The sequence below is a fragment of the Jaculus jaculus genome, chromosome 3 (genome assembly GCF_020740685.1).
Source record: "Jaculus jaculus isolate mJacJac1 chromosome 3, mJacJac1.mat.Y.cur, whole genome shotgun sequence".
NCBI classification, from domain to species: Eukaryota; Metazoa; Chordata; class Mammalia; order Rodentia; family Dipodidae; genus Jaculus; species Jaculus jaculus.
This window is the reverse complement of record NC_059104.1, coordinates 150,548,273-150,568,668: the sequence shown is the minus strand read 5'-3', so window position 1 is coordinate 150,568,668 and position 20,396 is coordinate 150,548,273. Positions and strand designations below refer to the sequence as shown.

The 20,396-nt window shown below is 39.2% G+C and overlaps 1 protein-coding gene across 2 annotated transcripts in view; it reads right to left on the bottom strand.

Moving 5' to 3' along the window:
- Positions 1-20,396, bottom strand: part of Pde8a (phosphodiesterase 8A) — a 154,317-nt gene that overhangs the window by 42,406 nt on the left and 91,515 nt on the right. For both annotated transcript variants that reach the window (XM_045145454.1, XR_006636234.1), the window contains exons 5-8: positions 20,272-20,326; positions 15,352-15,440; positions 2,663-2,741; positions 61-198 (exon numbers count right to left, since the gene is read on the bottom strand). In XM_045145454.1, coding sequence (XP_045001389.1) covers positions 61-198; positions 2,663-2,741; positions 15,352-15,440; positions 20,272-20,326 — 361 coding nt within the window. The remainder of the gene's footprint in view (positions 1-60; positions 199-2,662; positions 2,742-15,351; positions 15,441-20,271; positions 20,327-20,396) is intronic.

Here is a 20,396-nt window from a genome sequence, read left to right as displayed (position 1 = left end):
AACACTGAATCTTCTTTTCCTCCTTATCAGAAAATGACAAAGGGACTGACATCTACTTACCTTGCCTATCCTGATACATGAATTTATGGTATCCAGCAGGTCAGCTTTTTTTTCATTCATGGGTACTTCTGCTAACTCCTTCCCTATTAATTCACCTTTCTGATAACCCATTGCTGTTTCAAATGCAGGATTTGCATACTAGTGGGAGACAAAAGAAAAGAAAATCAAGAGAATTAGAATATGCTTTGAAAAAAAAAGATAATTAGAGGTCTTCCACCTAAACCCCCCAGTTGTCCCCTCAGAAATCCCAGAAGTCTGGCTCTTGCCACAGTCATCCTGAAGTCATAGGAATTCTGGAGCCCAGAGAAGCTTCTCCTCAGTGACATGTGGCTGGGCTTTCCTCTGTGTTCTCCTGAGGCTTCAGGAAGGCAACAGGCATGACCCAACTTCAGCTAAGGCAAAAGAAGGCATCTATCTCCTTGGGACAAACTAGGGCTATACAAGAGTTGCTCAGGTTGTGCTGCATTAGAATAAAGCACCAGGCTAGGATGCACAAGACTCAGGCCCTGCCCTCTCACCCAGCTAGACCTCTGCAAGTCACTGCATTGATCAGAACTGACTGCTCATCTGAATGACAGGAATGACACACATGTCTCTCCCCTATGATTTACATGCATAATGTATGTAGAAAGCAAGCAAGTATAATGCTTGATTGCTAAGTTTCAAATGGGACTATAAAATAAGCAGAAAATATATGGAAAACTGTGTATGTGTTGAAGATGATAAAATAGTAACTTGTTCTTATTTATCAATATCTTTTTCCTTGTAAGACACTATAGTAAGCACTTGACATGTATTAAATCATTTAGCCCTCAAAATAACCATATAAAAGCTGCTACTGTGCTGGAAAGACAGCTTAGCAGTCAAGGCACTTGGTTGCAAAGCCAAAGTACCTAGGTTTGATTCCTCAGTGCCCACATAAGATCAGATGCACACAGTGGTGTATGCGTCTGGAGTTCATTTGCAGTGGCTGGAGGCCCTGATGCACCCATTTTCTCTCTATCTGCCTCTCTCTCTCTCAAATAAATAAATAAATAGTATTAAAAATCTTTTTTAAGCTGGGCGTGGTGGCACACACCTTTAATCCCAGCACTTGGGAAGCAGAGGTGGGAGGATTGCTGTGAGTTCAAGGCCACCTTGAAACTACATAGTGAAATTCAGGTTAGCCTGGGTGAGACCCTACCTCAAAAAAAAAAAAACTTTTGTAAAAAAGCTGCCATTATTGTCATCCCATTTGTACTGATGAACAACAGAACTTAGCTTGATTAAACATCTTGACCAAAGATGTTTGGCTGAGGTGGATGGGAATTCTGCCCTCAACCACTGGCTCAGGCTGCCTCTTGGTACTAAGTTCCAAATGTCAACACCATGACTTGTCACCAAGGAAGTCACAAGTTATATTACATGAAGGACTGGGGTGCCCAGAAATAAAATGAAAGTGGTACTTGTTCTCAGACCAAAGGAATATTTATTTCCCTGGAACCACTCCATATTTTAAAAAGTATAAGCCATATTATCTTAAGTCCTTTATAGAAGCCCATTTCACTAATATTCATAGTTTAGTCTTTTTAATTTTTTTTTTTTGTTGTTGTTAGTTTTTCAAGGTAGGGCTCACTCTAGTCTGGGCTGACCTGAGATTCACTATTGTAGTGTCAGGCTGGCCTTGAACTCATGGTGATCCTCCTGAACCTCTTCCTCCTGATTGTTAGAATTAAAGGCGTGCATCACCACACCCAGCTAGTCTCTTATTTTTGATTTATTTATTTCTAACAAGTTTCTAAAAGTCTTAACTATCTCCAACAATAGTGAGAAAGATATAAGCACAGCAAAACAAAAAAAAAAGCTTTCAATCTAATAATGGTTCTCCCTATGGACAGTCTCCAAAGCACTCCTTTTGAGTAAGTCTCCTTGCTAAGCAAACACAGACTCACACCATGAGAAACAGTGGACATAAATATGATATTTCTATGTTTGTAGTATCAAAAGCAATTATTATTCTTATCTAGTAATTTATTTTAAATTACATATTTTATTGCTTTTTCTTCTTATAATCAATTCAGGAAAAACTAGTTGCTTGGATTTCAACACTTGATCTTAGCCAAAAGGCCGAGATCGTCACTTGGATTTCAAAATGAAGAAAACAATCGGGGGCTGGGAGATGGCTTAGTGGTTAAAGACAATTGCTATATACGCATATTGATGGCAGTTTGTATCCCCAGCATGCACATAAAGCTGGAAGCAAAAGTGGCACACCCATCTGTAATCCCAATGAAACCATGGCAAGGGGAAGCAGAGTCAGAAATATTCTGAAGCTCATGAGACCAACTTGTCTGGTTCCAGCACCAAAACAAGAGATCCCACTCAAAACAAGCAAACAAAAAATGATAAGATGATGGAGGGGGGAAGATAGAAGGAAAGGACTAATGCCCAGAGGTTGTTCTATGATCTCCACATATGCAGGCACATATACACCATTATCATACACAACCATACACACACCAATTTTCTTAAAAGAAAAAAGTCATACTGGAGGGTTACAATCATAAAAATGAGAACAAATTAAACAAGATAGCCAGGAGTATAAACTTCCAAAATAACAAACCTGTATAATGTGGTCTTCACTTGTAATTTCAATTGCTTCTTGACTTTTCTCTAATGCAGTGAATATTGAGTTACAAGCCCTTTATGGATAGAAACAAAAGGACTGATAAATGTATTTTCATTAATCATAACTATCAAAATTAATATAATCTTGAGGTATAACATTAGCTTATTTGAGTATGTTTTTGTCAGACTTATAAAGGTAATGCCTACTCATTAAAAAGAAGGAGTGGGAGCAGGGCCATGCCAAACACCATTAATCTGTTTTTGTTTTTCAAAAAGCAGCGAGAATCAAGGACAACCGTAATCTACCAACAAGACAAGGATAGATAGCTGACTCCCCGGTAAGAGATGAACCATCCCTCAAACAGCAGCCAGGGCCCAGGTGAAATCACAGAGGAACTGGCGAGATGAACAAGTATGCTGCTTCCACATGGAGCATGATAACCTGGGCCAGGGTGATGCAGGCAGACACTGGGGATACTCAAAATGCACCAAAGCAGAAATCCAGAAGCTGCTGAGAGCCCAACAGTAAAGTAGGCTTAAAACATATCCACAAAGGATGAGAAAAATTTCCGAAGGGAGGGTGGAAAGAATGTAAGAGCCATAGGGTGGGAATGACAGACTGCTGTTCTCATAACTCATAACCTACAACCACATGGTGAATACCAGAAGTTCTACTAAGGAGGTCCCTCTGTGAGTGGGGGCAAAGAGGAGGGAAATGATGTGTTCATACAAAGTTTCTTTTTAATAATAAAAAAAGATGAATTGTCACAACTAGTATATTCACATGTCTAGTTAAACATCTGTCTAGATGTAATGTAATAAAGTTTTGTTTTACATATGAAAAAAGAAGGAAATATTTAAAAACATAAATCCCCAGCTTTTGGGAACATCACTGCATATACTGCTATGGCTTTCCTCTAATACAAGGAGGCATTAAGCCAGGATGGTCACACACTAGGGTCAAATCATAGCTCTGCAGGGGCTGTGGCATAACTGAGTTCCTTATACTGTCTTTTCTCAATATTAAAGAGCGTTTACAGGGAATAAATGAGAGAAGAGAGTAAAAAATGATTAATGGGCTAGAGAGATGGCTCAGCAGTTAAGGCGCTTGCCTACGATGCCTAACAACCAGGGTTTGATTCCCCAGTACCCACATAAAGGCAGATACACAAATTGGTGCATACATATGGAGTTTGTTTACAGCAGCTGGAGGCTCTGGCATGCCCATTCCATGTCTCTCTTCTATCTCTCTCTGTTTGCAAATAAATAAAAATATTTTAAAATGCTTAGAGCTTGGCACAAGGGAGCTGGCCAACCACTTATAGCTATTACTTTAAACTATTTTCATAAAATTGGGGTCATTGGGAATATCAGGCTTTGTTGACTACTTTCTTCATGTAGGCTTATTCTGTGAGCATTTCCCTATGTCCTTAGTGCTTGAAATGTTTTCTTAGTTATACAAGTAATAAATGTTTATTGACAAAATTTAAAAAAAAAAGATAAGCAAGAATAAATGAAGTAGCATATCATTAAAGATAAGCAATAAGTATTAATAAGGAACTCATATATTGTTACTAGGAATGTATAATGATACAGCCCCATTTTTATTTTATTTTATTTTATTTTTTTATGGAGGAAGAGATTTATTGAAGCTTACAGCTCCAGGGGAAGTTCCATAATGGCAGAAGAAGCTGGCCTGCCTTCACAGGCCCAAGCAGACAGAGAGAAGCACAAGCCTAAAGGTCAAAAGCCACAGCACACTTCAGGAACTCCAGCTAGGCACACTTTGCGTATCTTTAGATTGAAATCAGAAACCCACCACCACACCTTAAGATCACCCAGTGACAATGCCTCTATCAGGTCAGTCCCATTTTTATTTATTTATTTATTTTTTTAAATTTTTAATTTTTATTAACATTTTCCATGATTATAAAATATATCCCATGGTAATTCCCTCCCTCCGCACCCCCACACTTTCCCATTTGAAATTCCATTCTCCATCATATTACCTCCCCATTACATTCATTGTAATTACATATGTACAATATCAACCTATTAAGTATCCTCCTCCCTTCCTTTCTCTACCCTTTATGTCTCCTTTTTAACTTACTGGCCTCTGCTACTAAGTATTTTCATTCTCACGCAGAAGCCCAATCTTCTGTAGCTAGGATCCACAATGAGAGAGAACATGTGGCACTTGGCTTTCTGGGCCTGGGTTACCTGACTTAGTATAATACTTTCCAGGTCCATCGATTTTTCTGCAAATTTTGTAACTTCATTTTTCTTTACCGCTGAGTAGAACTCCATTGTATAAATGTGCCACATCTTCATTATCCACTCATCAGTTGAGGGACATCTAGGCTGGTTCCATTTCCCAGCTATTATAAACTGAGCAGCAATAAACATGGTTGAGCACGTACTTCTAAGGAAATGAGATGAGTCCTTTGGATATATGCCTAGGAGTGCTATAGCTGGGTCATATGGTAGCTCAATCTCTAGCTGTTTTAGGAACCTCCACACGGTTTTCCACAATGGCTGGACCAGATTGCATTCCCACCAGCAGTGCAGAAGGGTTCCTTTTTTTCCACATCCCCGCCAACATTTATGATCATTTGTTTTCATGATGGTGGCCAATCTGACAGGAGTGAGATGGAATCTCAATGTAGTTTTAATCTGCATTTCCCTGATGACTAGTGACGTAGAACATTTTTTTAGATGCTTATATGCCATTCATATTTCTTCCTTTGAGAACTCTCTATTTAGCTCCATAGCCCATTTTTTGATTGGCTTGTTTGATTCCTTATTATTTAACTTTTTGAGTTCTTTGTATATCCTAGATATTAATCCTCTATCAGATATATAGCTGGTGAAGATTTTTTCCCATTCTGTAGGTTGCCTCTTTGCTTTTTTCACTGTGTCCTTTGCGGTGCAAAATCTTTGTAATTTCATTAGGTCCCAGTGGTTAATCTGTGGTTTTATTGCCTGAGCAATTGGGGTTGTATTCAGAAAGTCTTTGCCAAGACCAATATGTTGAAGGGTTTCCCCTACTTTTTCCTCTAGCAGTTTCAGAGTTTCCAGTCTGATGTTAAGGTCTTTAATCCATTTGGACTTAATTCTTGTGCATGGCGAGAGAGAAGAATCTATTTTCATCCTTCTGCAGATATATATCCAGTTTTCAAAACACCATTTGCTGAAGAGGCTGTCTCTTCTCCAATGAGTATTTTTGGCATTTTTATCGAATATCAGGTGGCTATAGCTACTTGGGCTTACATCTGGGTCCTCTATTCTGTTCCACTGATCTACATGTCTGTTTTTGTGCCAGTACCATGCTGTTTTTGTTACTATGGCTCTGTAGTATAGGTTAAAATCAGGTATGGTGATACCACCAGCCTCTTTTTTGTTGCTCAGTATTATTTTAGATATTCGAGGTTTTTTGTGATTCCAAATGAATTTTGGGATTGTTTTTTCTATTTCCATGAAGAAAGCCTTTGGAATTTTGATAGGGATTACATTAAATGTGTAGATTGCTTTAGGTAAGGTTGCCATTTTCAGATATTGATTCTTCCAAGCCAGGAACAAGGGATGTTTCTCCACTTTCTAGTGTCTTCTGCAATTTCTCGCTTGAGTGTTTTAAAGTTCTCATTGTATAGATTCTTTACTTCCTTGGTTAGGTTTATTCCAAGGTATTTTATTTTTTTTTTGATGCAACTGTGAATGGGAGTGATTCTCTGATTTCATCCTCTGTGTGTTTGTTGTTAGCATATATGAAGGCTACTGATTTCTGTGTATTTATTTTGTATCCTGCTACATTGCTGTAGGTTTTGATCAGCTCTAACAGCTTGCTAGTAGAGTCTTTAGGGTCCTTTATATATAGAATCATGTCATCTGCAAATAATGATAACTTGATTTCTTCCTTTCCAATTTGTATCCCTTTTATGTGTGTCTCTTGCCTTATTGCTAGGCTAAGACTTCCAAAACTATATTAAATAGAAGTGGGGACAGTGGACACCCTTGTCTTGTTCCTGATTTTAGTGGAAAAGCTTCCAGTTTTTCCCCATTTAGTAATATGCTGGCTGTAGGCTTGTCATAAATAGCCTTTATTATATTGAGATATGTTCCTTCTATTCCCAGTCTCTGTAGGACTTTTATCATGAAGGGATGTTGGAGTTTGTCAAATGCTTTCTCTGCATCTAATGAGATGATCATGTGATTTTTGTCCTTCAACCCGTTTATGTAATGTATTACATTTATAGATTTGCGTATGTTGAACCATCCCTGCATCTCTGGGATAAAGCCTACTTGGTCAGGGTGAATGATCTTTTTGATATACTCTTGTATTCTGTTTGCCAATATTTTGTTGAGAATTTTTGCATCTATGTTCATGAGGGAGATTGGTCTGTAATTTTCTTTTTTTGTTCTATCTTTGCCTGGTTTTGGTATCAGGGTGATGCTGGCCTCATAGAAGGAGTTTGGTAGAATTCCTTCTTTTTCTATTTCCTGGAAAAGCTTAAGAAGCAATGGTGTTAGCTCTTCCTTAAAAGTCTGGTAAAATTCAGCAGTGAATCCATCCGGGCCTGGGCTTTTTTTAGTTGGGAGATTACTGATAACTGTTCGGATCTGCATGTTTGTTATAGGTCTATTTAAGTGATTAATCTCATTTTGATTTAATTTAGGTAGGTCATATAGATCAAGGAAATCATCCATTTCTTTCAGATTTTCATACTTTGTGGAGTATATGCTTTTATAGTATGTCCCTATGATTTTTTGAATTTCTCTGGAATCTGTTGTGATGTTACCTTGTTCATCTCTGATTTTATTAATTTGTGTCTCTTCTCTCTTTCTTTTGGTCAGATTTGCTAAGGGTTTATCAATCTTGTTTATCCTTTCAAAGAACCAACTCTTTGTTTCATTAATTCTTTGGATTGTTCTTTTTGTTTCTATTTCATTAATTTCTGCCCTAATCTTTATTATTTCTTCCCGTCTACTGATTTTTGGTTTGCCTTGTTCTTCTTTTTCCAAGGCTTTAAGGCGAAGCATTAGGTCGTTTACTTGCGACCTTTCTAATTTCTTAATATAGGCACTTAAGGCTATAAATTTACCTCTTAGAACTGCCTTCATTGTGTCCCAGAGATTTTGGTATGTTGTGTTCTCATTATCATTTGACTCTATAAATTTTTTGATTTCCTTTTTGATTTCTTCATTGACCCATTCATCATTTAGTAGTGTATTGTTTAGTTTCCATGATTTTGTGTATGCTCTATAGCCTTTCTTGCTACTGATTTGTAGTTTAATTCCATTGTGGTCAGATAGAATGCAAGGAATTATTTCAATTTTCCTGAATTTGTTAAGATTTGTTTTTTGTCCTAATATATGGTCTATTTTAGAGAATGTTCCATGTGCTGCTGAAAAGAATGTATATTCTGCAGCCTTTGGATGAAATGTCCTGTATATATCTGTTAGGTCCATTCCTTCTATGACCTCATTTAGTCCAGATGCCTCTCTGTTTATTCTTTCCCTGGATGACCTGTCAATTGATGAGAGTGGGGTGTTAAAGTCACCCACCACCACTGTGTTTGGTGTTATCTGTGACCTTAGTTCTAATAGTGTTTGTTTGACGAATTTGGGAGCCCCCATGTTAGGTGCATATATGTTTAGGATTGTAATGTCCTCCTGTTGGAGTGTGCCCTTAATCAATATAAAGTGACCTTCCTTATCTTTCTTGACTAACGTCGGACTAAAGTCTACCCTGTCTGATATTAGGATAGCAACCCCTGCTTGTTTTCTAGGCCCATTTGCTTGAAAGACCGTCTTCCAACCTTTCACCCTAAGATAATGTCTATCCTTTGTAGAAAGGTGAGTTTCTTGGAGACAACAAATTGTAGGATCCTGCTTTTTAACCCAGTCTGCAAATCTATGTCTTTTCGTTGGGGCATTGAGACCATTGATATTAAGAGATATTATTGAAAGGTGTGTATTTATGTTTGCCATTTTTGTGTGTGTGTGTGTGTGTTACTGGTTCTACCTGTGCTCTCTTCTGTTAACTGGTATTTGAGTATAGCTTGTTTTTTCTAGGTTCCTTATATGTGTGCTTTTCCTTTTGTTCAGCATGGAGGATTCTATCAAGTATTTTCTGTAGAGCTGGTTTTGTCTTCAAATACTCCTTTAACCTGCTTTTGTCATGGAATGTCTTTATTTCTCCATCTATTTGAATGGATAACTTTGCAGGATAAAGTAACCTTGGTTGACAGTTGTTATCTTTCAGAATTTGGAATATATCACTACAAGCCCTTCTGGCTTTAAAAGTTTGTGTTGAATAATCTGCTGTAATCCTGATGGGCTTGCTTTTGTAGGTAACTTGATTTTTCTCTCTAACTGCTTTCAATATTTTTTCTTTGGTGTGTGTGTTTGGAAGTTTGATTATAATATGGTGAGGAGAGGTTCTTTCTGGGTTTTGTCTGGCTGGGGTTCTAAAGGCTTCCTGTATCTGTATTGGCACCTCTTTCCCAATTTGGGGGAAATTTTCCTCTATTATTTTGTTGAAGATGCCTACTATGCCTCTGGAGTGGAGTTCTTCTCCTTCTACTATGCCCTGAATTCTTATATTGGATCTTTTCATAGTGTCCTGAATATCTTGAAATTCCCACTCATACTTTTCTATAAGTTTGTCTTTCTCTTTGTTGGACTGCATTAGGTCTGCCACCTGGTCTTCTAGCTTAGATATTCTGTCCTCTCCCTCATCCATCCTACTGGTGAGATTTTCTACAGAGTTTTTTATTTCATTAACTGTGTTCTTCATTGCTAGTAATTCTGACTGGTTTTTCTTTATTATTTCTATTTCCTTATTTATGTCTTGTATTGCCTTCTTTATTTCATTAAATTGGTGTCCTGCATCTTCTTTGATTCCTTTGATTTCCTCTTTGATTTCCTCTTTGATTGTTTTCATGTGTTCTTTGACCTCTTTGAACATATTTATAATCATTCTTTTGAACTCTTTCTCAGGCATTTCCTCTAACTCTTTCTCACTGGAGGACATTTCTGATGCATTAATACTTTTAGGTGGATTTATATCGTCTTGCTTTTTAGTGTTTCTTGTGTTATAATGTATATATTTTTGCATCTTGGATTAAGTTAATGCTTGGATTTTCTAGCTAGCTGTGTATTCTTAGCTGTATCAATTGATTTGATGTAATATATTTTCAGGGTAGAACCTTAAGGTGTAAGGTGTGGCTCTTACGACTCTCAGAGTATCTACAAAGATGTTCTTAGGGGTTGAGTTTCCCTGCTATAGGAGTATTCAAGCAGGCTAAGTGGAATAAAATACAGGGAAATTCTAAAATTTAACTAAACACTGTACACATTCAATCAAAAACAGCCCCGAGTATGTATGCAAGAGTAGTTATTATAACGACCAGATCCTCTATCAACAAAAAGGTTAAGATTTCTGGTCTGTTGAGGGATTCAAGTCAGCTTGCGACCAAGTGAGACCCTTCCCTGGTGCAATCCCAGTTACCTTGGATGATTTTGGTCTCAGTCAAGTTGCTGCCTGGGTCGTCGGGCTGCTGTTCTGATTTCTGGAGCTGGGCAATTGCTTTTCCTGTGGGGCCAACCGAGCCTGGCAAGTGTGGCCCTGCAGATCAGCTCCCCTGCTGCTGGAACTGCTGCTGCTCAAGCTGTCCCTGCTGGGCTGTAGCCACTGCTGCTGAAGGTGTTGCTGCTGGACCCACCGCTGCTGCTGCCTCTGCTGCTGCTGTAGCTGCCACTGCTGGAGCCACCACTGCTGCTGAAGCTGCTGCTGCTGTGTCCACTGCCGCTGCTCCCCCTGAAGCTGCTGCCGCCGAGTGTACTGCTGCTGCCACTCCTGGGTCTGCTGCTGCTGCGGCCGCTGTTACCGGTGCTGGAGCCGTTGATGTTGCTGCCGAACTCTGCTCCTGCTTGGGTCCTGCTGTCAGCCCAAGTTGGCGTGGCCGGGTCCCGGGCCGCTGCTGTGTTCGCCTGAGCTGGGCTTAGGTGGTGGGGGAGGGGAGGGAGCCGCAGCTGCTCTGGTTCTCTCGCTGCTCCACGTGTTCTTCTACCTCGCGGTCTGCTCCTCTGCTGCTCGCTGCTCGCTGCTGCTCTCCCCTCACGCACATTTCCCGAGTTGCGGAGAGCGTGGTGTGAGGGAAAGCTCCCGCACCTGGCTTTTCCTGCGGCTCGAGCCGAGTCTGGCGGCTTTCTGGTGCACCGCGGCCGCGGCGGTTGGCCGAGCTGCCGGAGCCGCTTTTCCCACCTGTGCAGGCTCTGGATGCTCTATAACTCTTCTACTTCTCCGCTGCTGCTTCAATTTCCTATACACCTCACTTTTTAGTAAAAGTGTGTATTTTGCTGAGTTTTTTAGTCTTTTTTGCCCCCTAGCCTGCTTTGGCATGGTACCTACGCCACCATCTTAACCGGAAGTCCCATTTTTAGAAAACAGTCTCGAAGCTGTTCAAGTGGTTAAACACAGAAACCCCATATGACTCGGCTATTCCACTCCTAAGATATATAGTTAACACAAATGAAAGTGTATGTCCACATAAAATCTTACTCACAGCAACATTATTCAGCTAACAAGTATAGACAACACAAATATCCATCACCAAAATATAGATAAATAAAATATATGATATATCTATACAATAGAACATTATGCAGATATTAAAAACCAGTGATGTCCAGTAAAATACAATAGCATGAGTGAACCTTGAAACATTACGTTTAAGTGAAAGAAGTCATAGGTAATTACATATTAATGGTTCAATTTAAATGAAATGTCTGGACCATGTAAATCTACAGAGAAAGAAAGTAGAATAATGGCCTAGGCCTGGGGCTAATGGAAAATGTTCTACAATTGTGGCAAGGAGTACACAACTCTTTGAATATAAGAGCTACTAAATTATGTACCAGAAACAGGTAAGTTGCATGATATGTGAAGTATATCTTAATAAAGCTGTTTGAAAATAAATGAGTAAGCCGAGTATGATGGGACATGCTTTTAGTCCCAGCACTCACTCTGGAGGAAGAAAGCTTGCTGTGAGTTCAAGGCCAGCCTGGGGCTATAGAGTGAGTTCCTGGTTAACCTGGGTTAGAGTGAGATCCCACCTGGATGGGCTGGAGATATGGCTAAGTGTTTAGAGGCACTTGCTTGCAAAGCTTGACAGCTTGGGTTTGATTCCCCAGTAGCCACATAAACCCAGGTGCACAAAGCAGTGCATACATCTGGAGTTCATTTGCAGGGGCAGGAGGTCCTGGCACACCCATACTCACTCTTTCTCTGTCTGCCTCTTTCTTCCTGTCTCAAATAATTTATTTTACATCTAAAATCCCAACACCTATACATATCAACTGCTATTCTAGGCTCCTTCTTGAAGTATATATGTACAGTAAATATATATTTAAAAAACACGATCATATATAGAGTTTTATAATCTTTTCTCACTGGTCAATATATATTAGTATTTTACCATATCAATAATTATGATTTCTTATTACCATCTTTGAACAAGCATATACTATTCTATTACAAGGCTACACCATTATTCAACAAATCCCATTACCAGATACAAGGGGTGTTTCTAGGCTTTTGTCTTGTAAAAGAAACATTTCAAAGGATGATTAGGAGCTTCTCTTGTCTCAGAAGATTAAAATAAACAAGTAAATTTTGGCTTGTTCACAAGGTACAAAGACAGGCAGTAAGTAACTATACACTAAATAACAATGCTTTTACATTATTCTTGCTCAATAAAGCTGTTATTTTAAAAAAAAATGAAAGAATGGGGCTGGGGGAGGTGGCTCAGCAGTTAAAGGTACTATGCTTGCAACGTCTGTTGGCCTGGGTTTGATTCCCTAGTACCCATATAAAGCCAGATGCACAAAGTGGTACATGCATGTGGAGTTTGTTTATAATGACAAGAGGCCCTGGAGCACCATTTTCTCTCTGTCTCTCTCTGTGTCTCTGTCCCTCTTTGCTCGCAAATAAATATATAAGCATTAAAAGCAAATAAGTAAAAAAGAAAAATTCCTACCTCTGAAATATATAGCTTGGAGATTAATTTTTAAGAAGCACTATCGGGTTTATCATTCATACTTAACTTTTGTGAATACAGTAAATGAAAATGTTTTACATTTTTTTCATTGCTTTTATTACTAATGACTGAACCATCTTTTCATGTTTTCTGACTATTAATATATCTTGTGAGTTACTAGTGCATGACTTAAATTTTTTCTATTGGATAATTTCCACATTTTTAAAATTGATTCATCAAAGCTCTAATTTAGGATACTAACCTGATGCCTGTTCTACATGTGAAAAGATATTTTTCTCAATTCAGCTTGTCATGTCTAAAATTCTAACATTATTTCAGGCTTTGTCTTTTTAAAAAACTGTACATGGTACAACATTTTGTGTTATCTAATTGATTTCCTTTGTGGAATCTAGCTTTTATGACATGCTGAATTTAAAAAGACTTCATCCAGTTACATTTACATATCATTTATATTGTTGAGCATTTGTGTGGACCTAAACTTTTCCACTTAATTATTTAACTCATTGGGAAGGGTATAAAATAGGGCTACATTAATTTTCTTCCAACTACTTAACAAGTCAGAATCCTGTTCACTGAAAATTCCATTCTTTTCCATGTTGGTTTGATGCTCACAAACCAATCTTTAAATATACTCATCTATTTCTAGATTTTACATTCTAGTTTGTGACCTAGGAGTGACAAAGATGCTTGTTACTGCTTTCTGGTGTCTGAAAGAATAATTCTCCATGTCTCCTGTCTCTAGCATTACATGTATTTCTTTTTGTAATAGACATCTCCATTGGCTGTCAGCTATAGCAGAGCATGACAGAAGACAGGTATCTTAATTTAGGACGATTTACAGGTAGTGGGGTGTTCACCAGCCTGAGGTATTTGGGGAAAGGTTACTTTAATTTAGAGATGGGGAAAGACAGTAACTACACTTCTGAAAATGTGAGTTACAACCTGTTTCTAAGATCTTGGCTGAGAGTTAATTAACTTCCTTGGCTCATTTTCTGTATCTTCTTTGCTTTTCTTTTGTTTTTCGAGGTAGGGTCTTACTCTAGCCCAGGCTGACCTGGAATTCACTATGGAATCTCAGGGTGGCCTCGAACTCACGGCAATCCTCCTACCTCTGCCTCCCGAGTGCTGGGACTAAAGGCGTGCACCATCACACCCGGCTCTCTTCTTTTCTTTTTATTGTGAGACAAGATCTCATGTATCCTAGGCTGGCCTGGGACCAAGGATATAGCTGAAAATGGCCTTGAACTCATGATCCTCCTGCCACCACCTCTGCTCCGATTACAGGTACGGGCCACTATTCCCAACCTTCCTGCATCTTTTCTGGATAAAGTAGGTTCAAACATCACCTACTGATCCTGAGAGAGAAAGTGGTAGCCCACCCAGTGCACTGGGAGTGCTGTGGCCAGGCAGTGGATGGCCAGCAGGCCCACAAGCAAAGGTCTGTGTCAAGTTCTTTACACAATCCAGCAACATAAAGGAGCTCTTCTGCATATCATACTAGCCTTGAAACATTTCTGTTTAGTGCCATCCATTAATTTTATTCTCTCTGTACAGCACTTTTCTTCCCTGCACGTGGAACCTTGTATCAGTCCCTGTTAATTTAATACTCCAGTTCTGACTCTTTTCCCTCTGCCTTGATCATAAACACACAGAAGGATCACTTCTTTCTTTGATCACAGAAAAGGAAAATGGCGAAACAAAGACTGACAGAGAACTATTAACTTTATTTTCCTTATGTGAACCTGATATAATTTTGCTGTTTTTTCTGACTTGCTGTATAAATAACCAGGTTTCCTATTCTTATTTCACTTAAAAAAAATCATCTATAAGTGCTGGCATTGATCTGTGATCTAAGCACTAAAGAGAGTAAGGCAGGAAGACTGCAAGTTCAAGACTATTCTGGGCTACATAGCAAGACCATCTCAAAACAAAATGAAGATCAAAATTATCAAGAACAATTCAAAATCCCGTATTAGCTAAATCACCAATCTGACTGAGTTTCCTTCATTAGATGAATTGGTGCACCTGTGATTTGTATACACAATAAAGTTGTGTTCAACCTAAAACAAATTATCAAGAAAAATAGCCAGTTATGGTAACTTATGCTTGTAATCCCAGCATTTAGGTGACAGAGGCAGGAGGATCAGTTTCAGGTCATCCTAAACTCCATAGGGAGTTCCAGGCAAACCTGTGCTACATGAAACTCTGTCTCAAAAACCAAAAGCAAAACAAACAAAAAAACAAGTTATCAAATTCACATTGTAGAGTAGGAAAAAATATGTCAACTGGCAGAAATAAAAATGTCAGTAAGTTGGATATATGTGTATCATTAAAGTATTTTCTCCTTAGAACACAAAGCAGAAGACCTAGTCTATATGGTTTTGTGTGCTACCTTTTTTCCAGTTGTTATTAGTTTGTGGTTAATATTTAAATGGAGGTCTTCAGTCACTACATGACCCTCATTAGACACTGAGGCAGACTCCCAAAAGTGTGTGTGAGGAGTGTTGCTAGTCCACCTCCCATCCCATCTTAACTAGTATCAGTTTGGACCTGAGGTTCTCACTTGTAAAGTTGCTTGGGGGGGGGGGGTGCTTAAAGGGCTTGCCAGCAGGGGCAGAATTACCTGAGTTTCAGTTGTGATCGCACCTCTCCAAACTCCAACTGGACAAGTTCATTGTAACATGCCATGATGTTTGGGTTTTCTATATATCTCTATAAACAGAAAGGGGTTTTTACATAAACAAAGAGTCATCTTTGAATAAAATAAATTTTTAAAAAATCTAAACAAACTTCTTGGTTTGTCTACTGAAATTTAAAGACATGTTTCAATCATGATCAAGGTATTATCTGGATGTTAAGCCATCTAAAAATCCAGCCCCAGGTTCAGGCCTTAAAATTTGTATGATCTTAGTGAGGCACTTACCCTTCCTGAGGCTGTTTCCTCACCCGTAAAACAAGTAATACTGTTTCTACCCACTGCAGATCACCATGAGGATAGAGCCAGAGGAGGCTTTCTACCTACAAAATGCTAAAGAAATCAAAAGAACAGCTATTGCCACCCCAGCAGGGAAGGCAAGGACTGAGGCTGGGGCCTTATGCCTGTAGGCCAAACCACAGCTCTTCTTACCCAGTGGTAAGGCAGAGGTGATTTGCTTTCTAGTTCTCACTACTGGACAGAGGCTGAGAGTGCTAGACCTGCTGTCCACATCAGCCAGGACTCCACGGAAACACCCAAAATGCTACCCATCACACAGGCACTACTGCTGACCAGACAGGGATAGTGAGGGAGGATTCCTGGGTGCAGTGCTTATATCAATCTAGGAGATGAGTAGAGGCCTTGAGACAATAAACCACTCCAACTGCTTTTCAGATTACTTTTTGGGAAAGGGAATGACTACTTATCTGACATCTACAAGTGGCCTCCCATGCAACAAGCTTTTTTACTGGGTTAAGAATATTACATGATCACCAAATATTTTACCCTCAAGGTAGAAATCAAGGTTAAAAGACAAAACCAACACACTGGCCACATGTAAAGCATCATTATTTATGCCTTCCCTTCATCATATTAGCCTTGTTTGGTGTAAATGGCTCATCTTTCTTCTCTTTAAGTTTCATTTCTGTCTCAAAAATCCCACTGGACATATAGAGTAAAGAAGAAGGCCCAGAGAACCTCAGGAAACAGACTGTTATTCCCTCTGTTTAAATGGCAGCTGGCCTCCTCTCCTTATCCTGTGAAAAGGCTGAGGCCGCAAATCCTGCACACTTCTTGAGCTGACTCAACCTCACCTTCCCGAGACAGGAGCCCTAATACATTTTGGCAGACATCACCTTAGTGGTTTTCAACTTCTGCTGCATCTTAGAAAAAACAATACCAGTGTGCAGACATCACCCTAGGCCAAGTAGTTTCTCTGGGGCCCTACAGAGAATTCTAATGTAACTCAGCAGGGTAGCAGGGAGACATTTAACACCAACCCTAGAGACTTAAGTCAGCAAGTACTCAGTTGCCAAGTCTGAGGAGATAAACAGGTTCTACCTCCACTTTGTGCTCTGACCCATGGCTAATCCACAAAATAGTCCCCCGAACATCACTATTCACAACATAGTGTTTAATTCAAGCCTTAGCATTGTCACCATTAAGCCATGAGCTGTGAGAGAACCCAGGCCTTCTAAATCTAGCTGCTTATCCTTTTGTCACATTAAAGTTAGGGGCTCTGGAGATTAGTAAGCACTTGTGGTCTCTAGGATTGGCACACAGAGACAAAGAATGGCATGCCAGGGTCTCCTGCCACTGCAAACAAACTCCAGATGCACGTGCCACTTTGTGCATTTGGCTTTATGTGAGTACTACTGGGGAATTGAACCTGGGTCCTTAGGCTTTGCAAGCAAGCACCTTAACCACTGAGCCATCTCTTCAGCCCTGTACGTGCTATTCTTTTGACTTCACTTTGTGCTTATGAGCAGTTGCACAGTGGCTGGTTCTTCTTCTTGTTCTTGTTAGTTTGATCAAGTTACTGCAAATTCTATAGTTCCCCTTTGTGGCATTCAGCCTCCTGTTGCTGAGACAAAACAGCCAACCAGAAGCAGCATGGAGAGGAGAAAAGGATTCATCTCAAGCTTACAGTTTTGAGGGGAAGCCCCATCATGACAGGAAAGCATGGCACGTGCAGGAAGCTAGCTGAGTGGAAGTAATATCAATAAACTAGCACCATTAAGCTGGGCTACTACACCCTAAAGTTTGTTCCCGCAACACACCTCCTCTGGCAAGACTTCACCTCCCAAATTGTTACCAGCTGGGGACCAAGAATTCAAAACATATGAGCCTATGGGAAGCATTTCATTCAAACTACCAAATTCTTGTTAAGTTGAAAGTTTAATTCAACATTTCTGTTCAACTAAAGAATACCTTCCTTTTCACTGATCTCTAAAGCAGACAGATTTCCTTCTATTATTTCCTTCTATTATTTGGAAACAGGATACGGGGCTAGAGAGATACTGGGCAGTTAAGGTGCTTGCCTGCAAAGCCTAAGGACTGGGTTTGATTCACCAATACCCATGTAAGCCAGATGCACAAAGTGGTACATATGTCTGGAGTTCATTTGCAGGGGCTAGAAGGCCTGGCACACCTATTTTCTCTCTCTCTCAAGTTAAATCAATAAAATTTTATTTATCTGAGAGAACAAGGAAGAGAGAGAATGGGCATGCCAGGGCCTTCAGCCACTGCAAAAGAATGCCAGATGCTTGAGCCCCCTTGTGAGTGTGTGCAACACTATGTGCTTGTGTAACTGTGCATTTGGCTTACATTGGAACTGGAGATTGGAAAATGAGTTCTTAGGCTTTGCAGGCAAGTGCATTAACCACTAAGCCATCTCTCCAGCCCTAAATTTTTTTAAAGAAAACAAGACACCAATTGTCCCCATGATCAAAGTTATCTCTCACAGACAGCAATGCTCTATTCTAGATATTTTTCACAGATGAAAATTTCAGAATGCTTTCAATGTCCACCCCTCATTTCCTATCTCTTCAGTAAGCCCATGAGGATGTATTTAACCCCACCTCCTACCCATAAATCTTAGAAATACCTAGGCCTGGTTACAACAGACTAGAATTTATATCTTGAGCTATTATGAAAACTTCCCTTTAGGTACATTCTTTCTGTTAAAATTGTTATATACTAGCCTATGTGTACCCACTTGGGACTGTTTTATAGATGCATACATTGAATTAAATGCACATCCATATATGTACATACACAGAGGGAGGAAGGAGAGACAGTTGGGGGGTATAGGCAAATTATGTGGTTTATTGTGCATTGCTTCCTCTCCTCTTCACCTTCCTTCATCTTGAAGTTTCTGTTCTCATATTGCCAGTGACTTTCATGTACAGTTAGAGTCCATTTCTCACTTATTTCCCATAGACAGAGCTCTTGGGAAAAATATGTCTCTGATTTTTATGTGCAACCTTCAAAGAAATAACCTGAAAAATATTCTCTTTTGCTTTGAAAAGTAGATGACTTTCATATGGACATATGAGGAGGATTTGCAGTCCTTTTCTCTCTGAACTCTCTAATCAAACAAGACATCTTTTTTGCTATGTTATAGGGTAAATGTGTTTATTTACTCCACAGTCACCATTTTCTTTTTTTCTTTGTTTCTTGCATTTCAGATCTCTCACCAGGATTTACATTCCTTCCAATAAAATATATCAGTTAGACTTTTCTGGTCTGAATCTGCTAGTTATAAACTTTGGTTTACTATTATTTTCCAAGTCTTTATTTCACACTCATTTTATAAAGACATTTATTTGGGGGGGGAGATTCTGGAGAGATGGCTTAGTGGTTAAGGCATTTGCCTGCGAAGCCAAAGGATCCTGGTTTGATTCTCTAGGACCTACCTAAGCCAGATGCAAAAGGGTGCATCTGGTGTTCATTTGCAGTAGCTGGAGGCCCTGGCACATCTGTGTGCGTGCTCTCTCTCTCTGCCTCTTTCTCTCTCTCCAATTATATATATGATATGATATGATATGATATGATATGATATGATATGATATGATATGATATATAGACATTTATTCTGGGTATAGGTTTCTAGGGTGGCAGTTACTTTCTTTTTTTTTGTCACATTGGCAGTATTATTACAGTGTCTTCTGTTTTTCACTTGTTGCTGAGAGCTAGCCATTAGTCTGTGATTCTTTTCAAGACAGTCCTTTTTTTCTTTGGCTGATTTTAAGATTTTATTTTTTAGACTTGAAATTTTCTAATTTGTTGATTTGTCTCATCAGTACTGAAAATTTTGCAGCCACTTACTCTTCAAGCTTCTCCTATATTCTATTTTTCCTCTTCTCCTGGAACTACACACTCTATCCTCCACCTTTCTTAATATTCTTTCACTTATTTCTTGTCATTATGTCTGTGTGTTACATGCCAGATAATTTTTGTCCTGGTAAATTAAAATTGTTACTGGGCTAGAGAGAGGGCTTACTGGTTAAGGTGCTTTCCTGTGAAGCCTAAGGACTCAAGTTTGAGTCCCCAGAACCCACATAAGCCAGATGTACATAGTGGTGCATGCATGTGAGTTCATTTGTAGTGACTGGAGGCAAGAGTTCTATCACTGAATTATGCCTCCAGCTCCCATAGCCTCATTCACAACCAGCTGACTAAATCCCCGAGAAGTCTTTAGCTTAAGAGAAACCAACAGGTTAGAGAGAATAGAGGAAAAGGGGGCTATGTTTGGATCCAGAACTGCTGAACTGCTTTAAAAATTGTATATCTACATGTAAGTATTTTACCAACACATTACATAATAGAATTTGTAATGAGTATGCCCTTATAGGATATTTTACTATGTTTCAATGACTTTGGCAGGCATAGACTAAGAAAATGAAGTTTTATAGATTAGATTAGCAGATAATAAAGTCGAACTAAACTACGACACAATATAAGGATTTTTTCTTCAAATCAATTCAAAACTTGCTGGATACCAAGTTAAGATGAAGTAATTTCTTATAATGATTATACTTGTGTAACAAGGAAGTGGGTACATACCCTTGTGAAGCCAGCAGCAATAAAGGGCATTACAGACAACTCTTCTTTGTCCGCTCTTCAAAAAAAGACGGAAAAGGGTTAGTGTTTACTAGTTATACCTTACCTCTTTTACTAGTCACTAACTT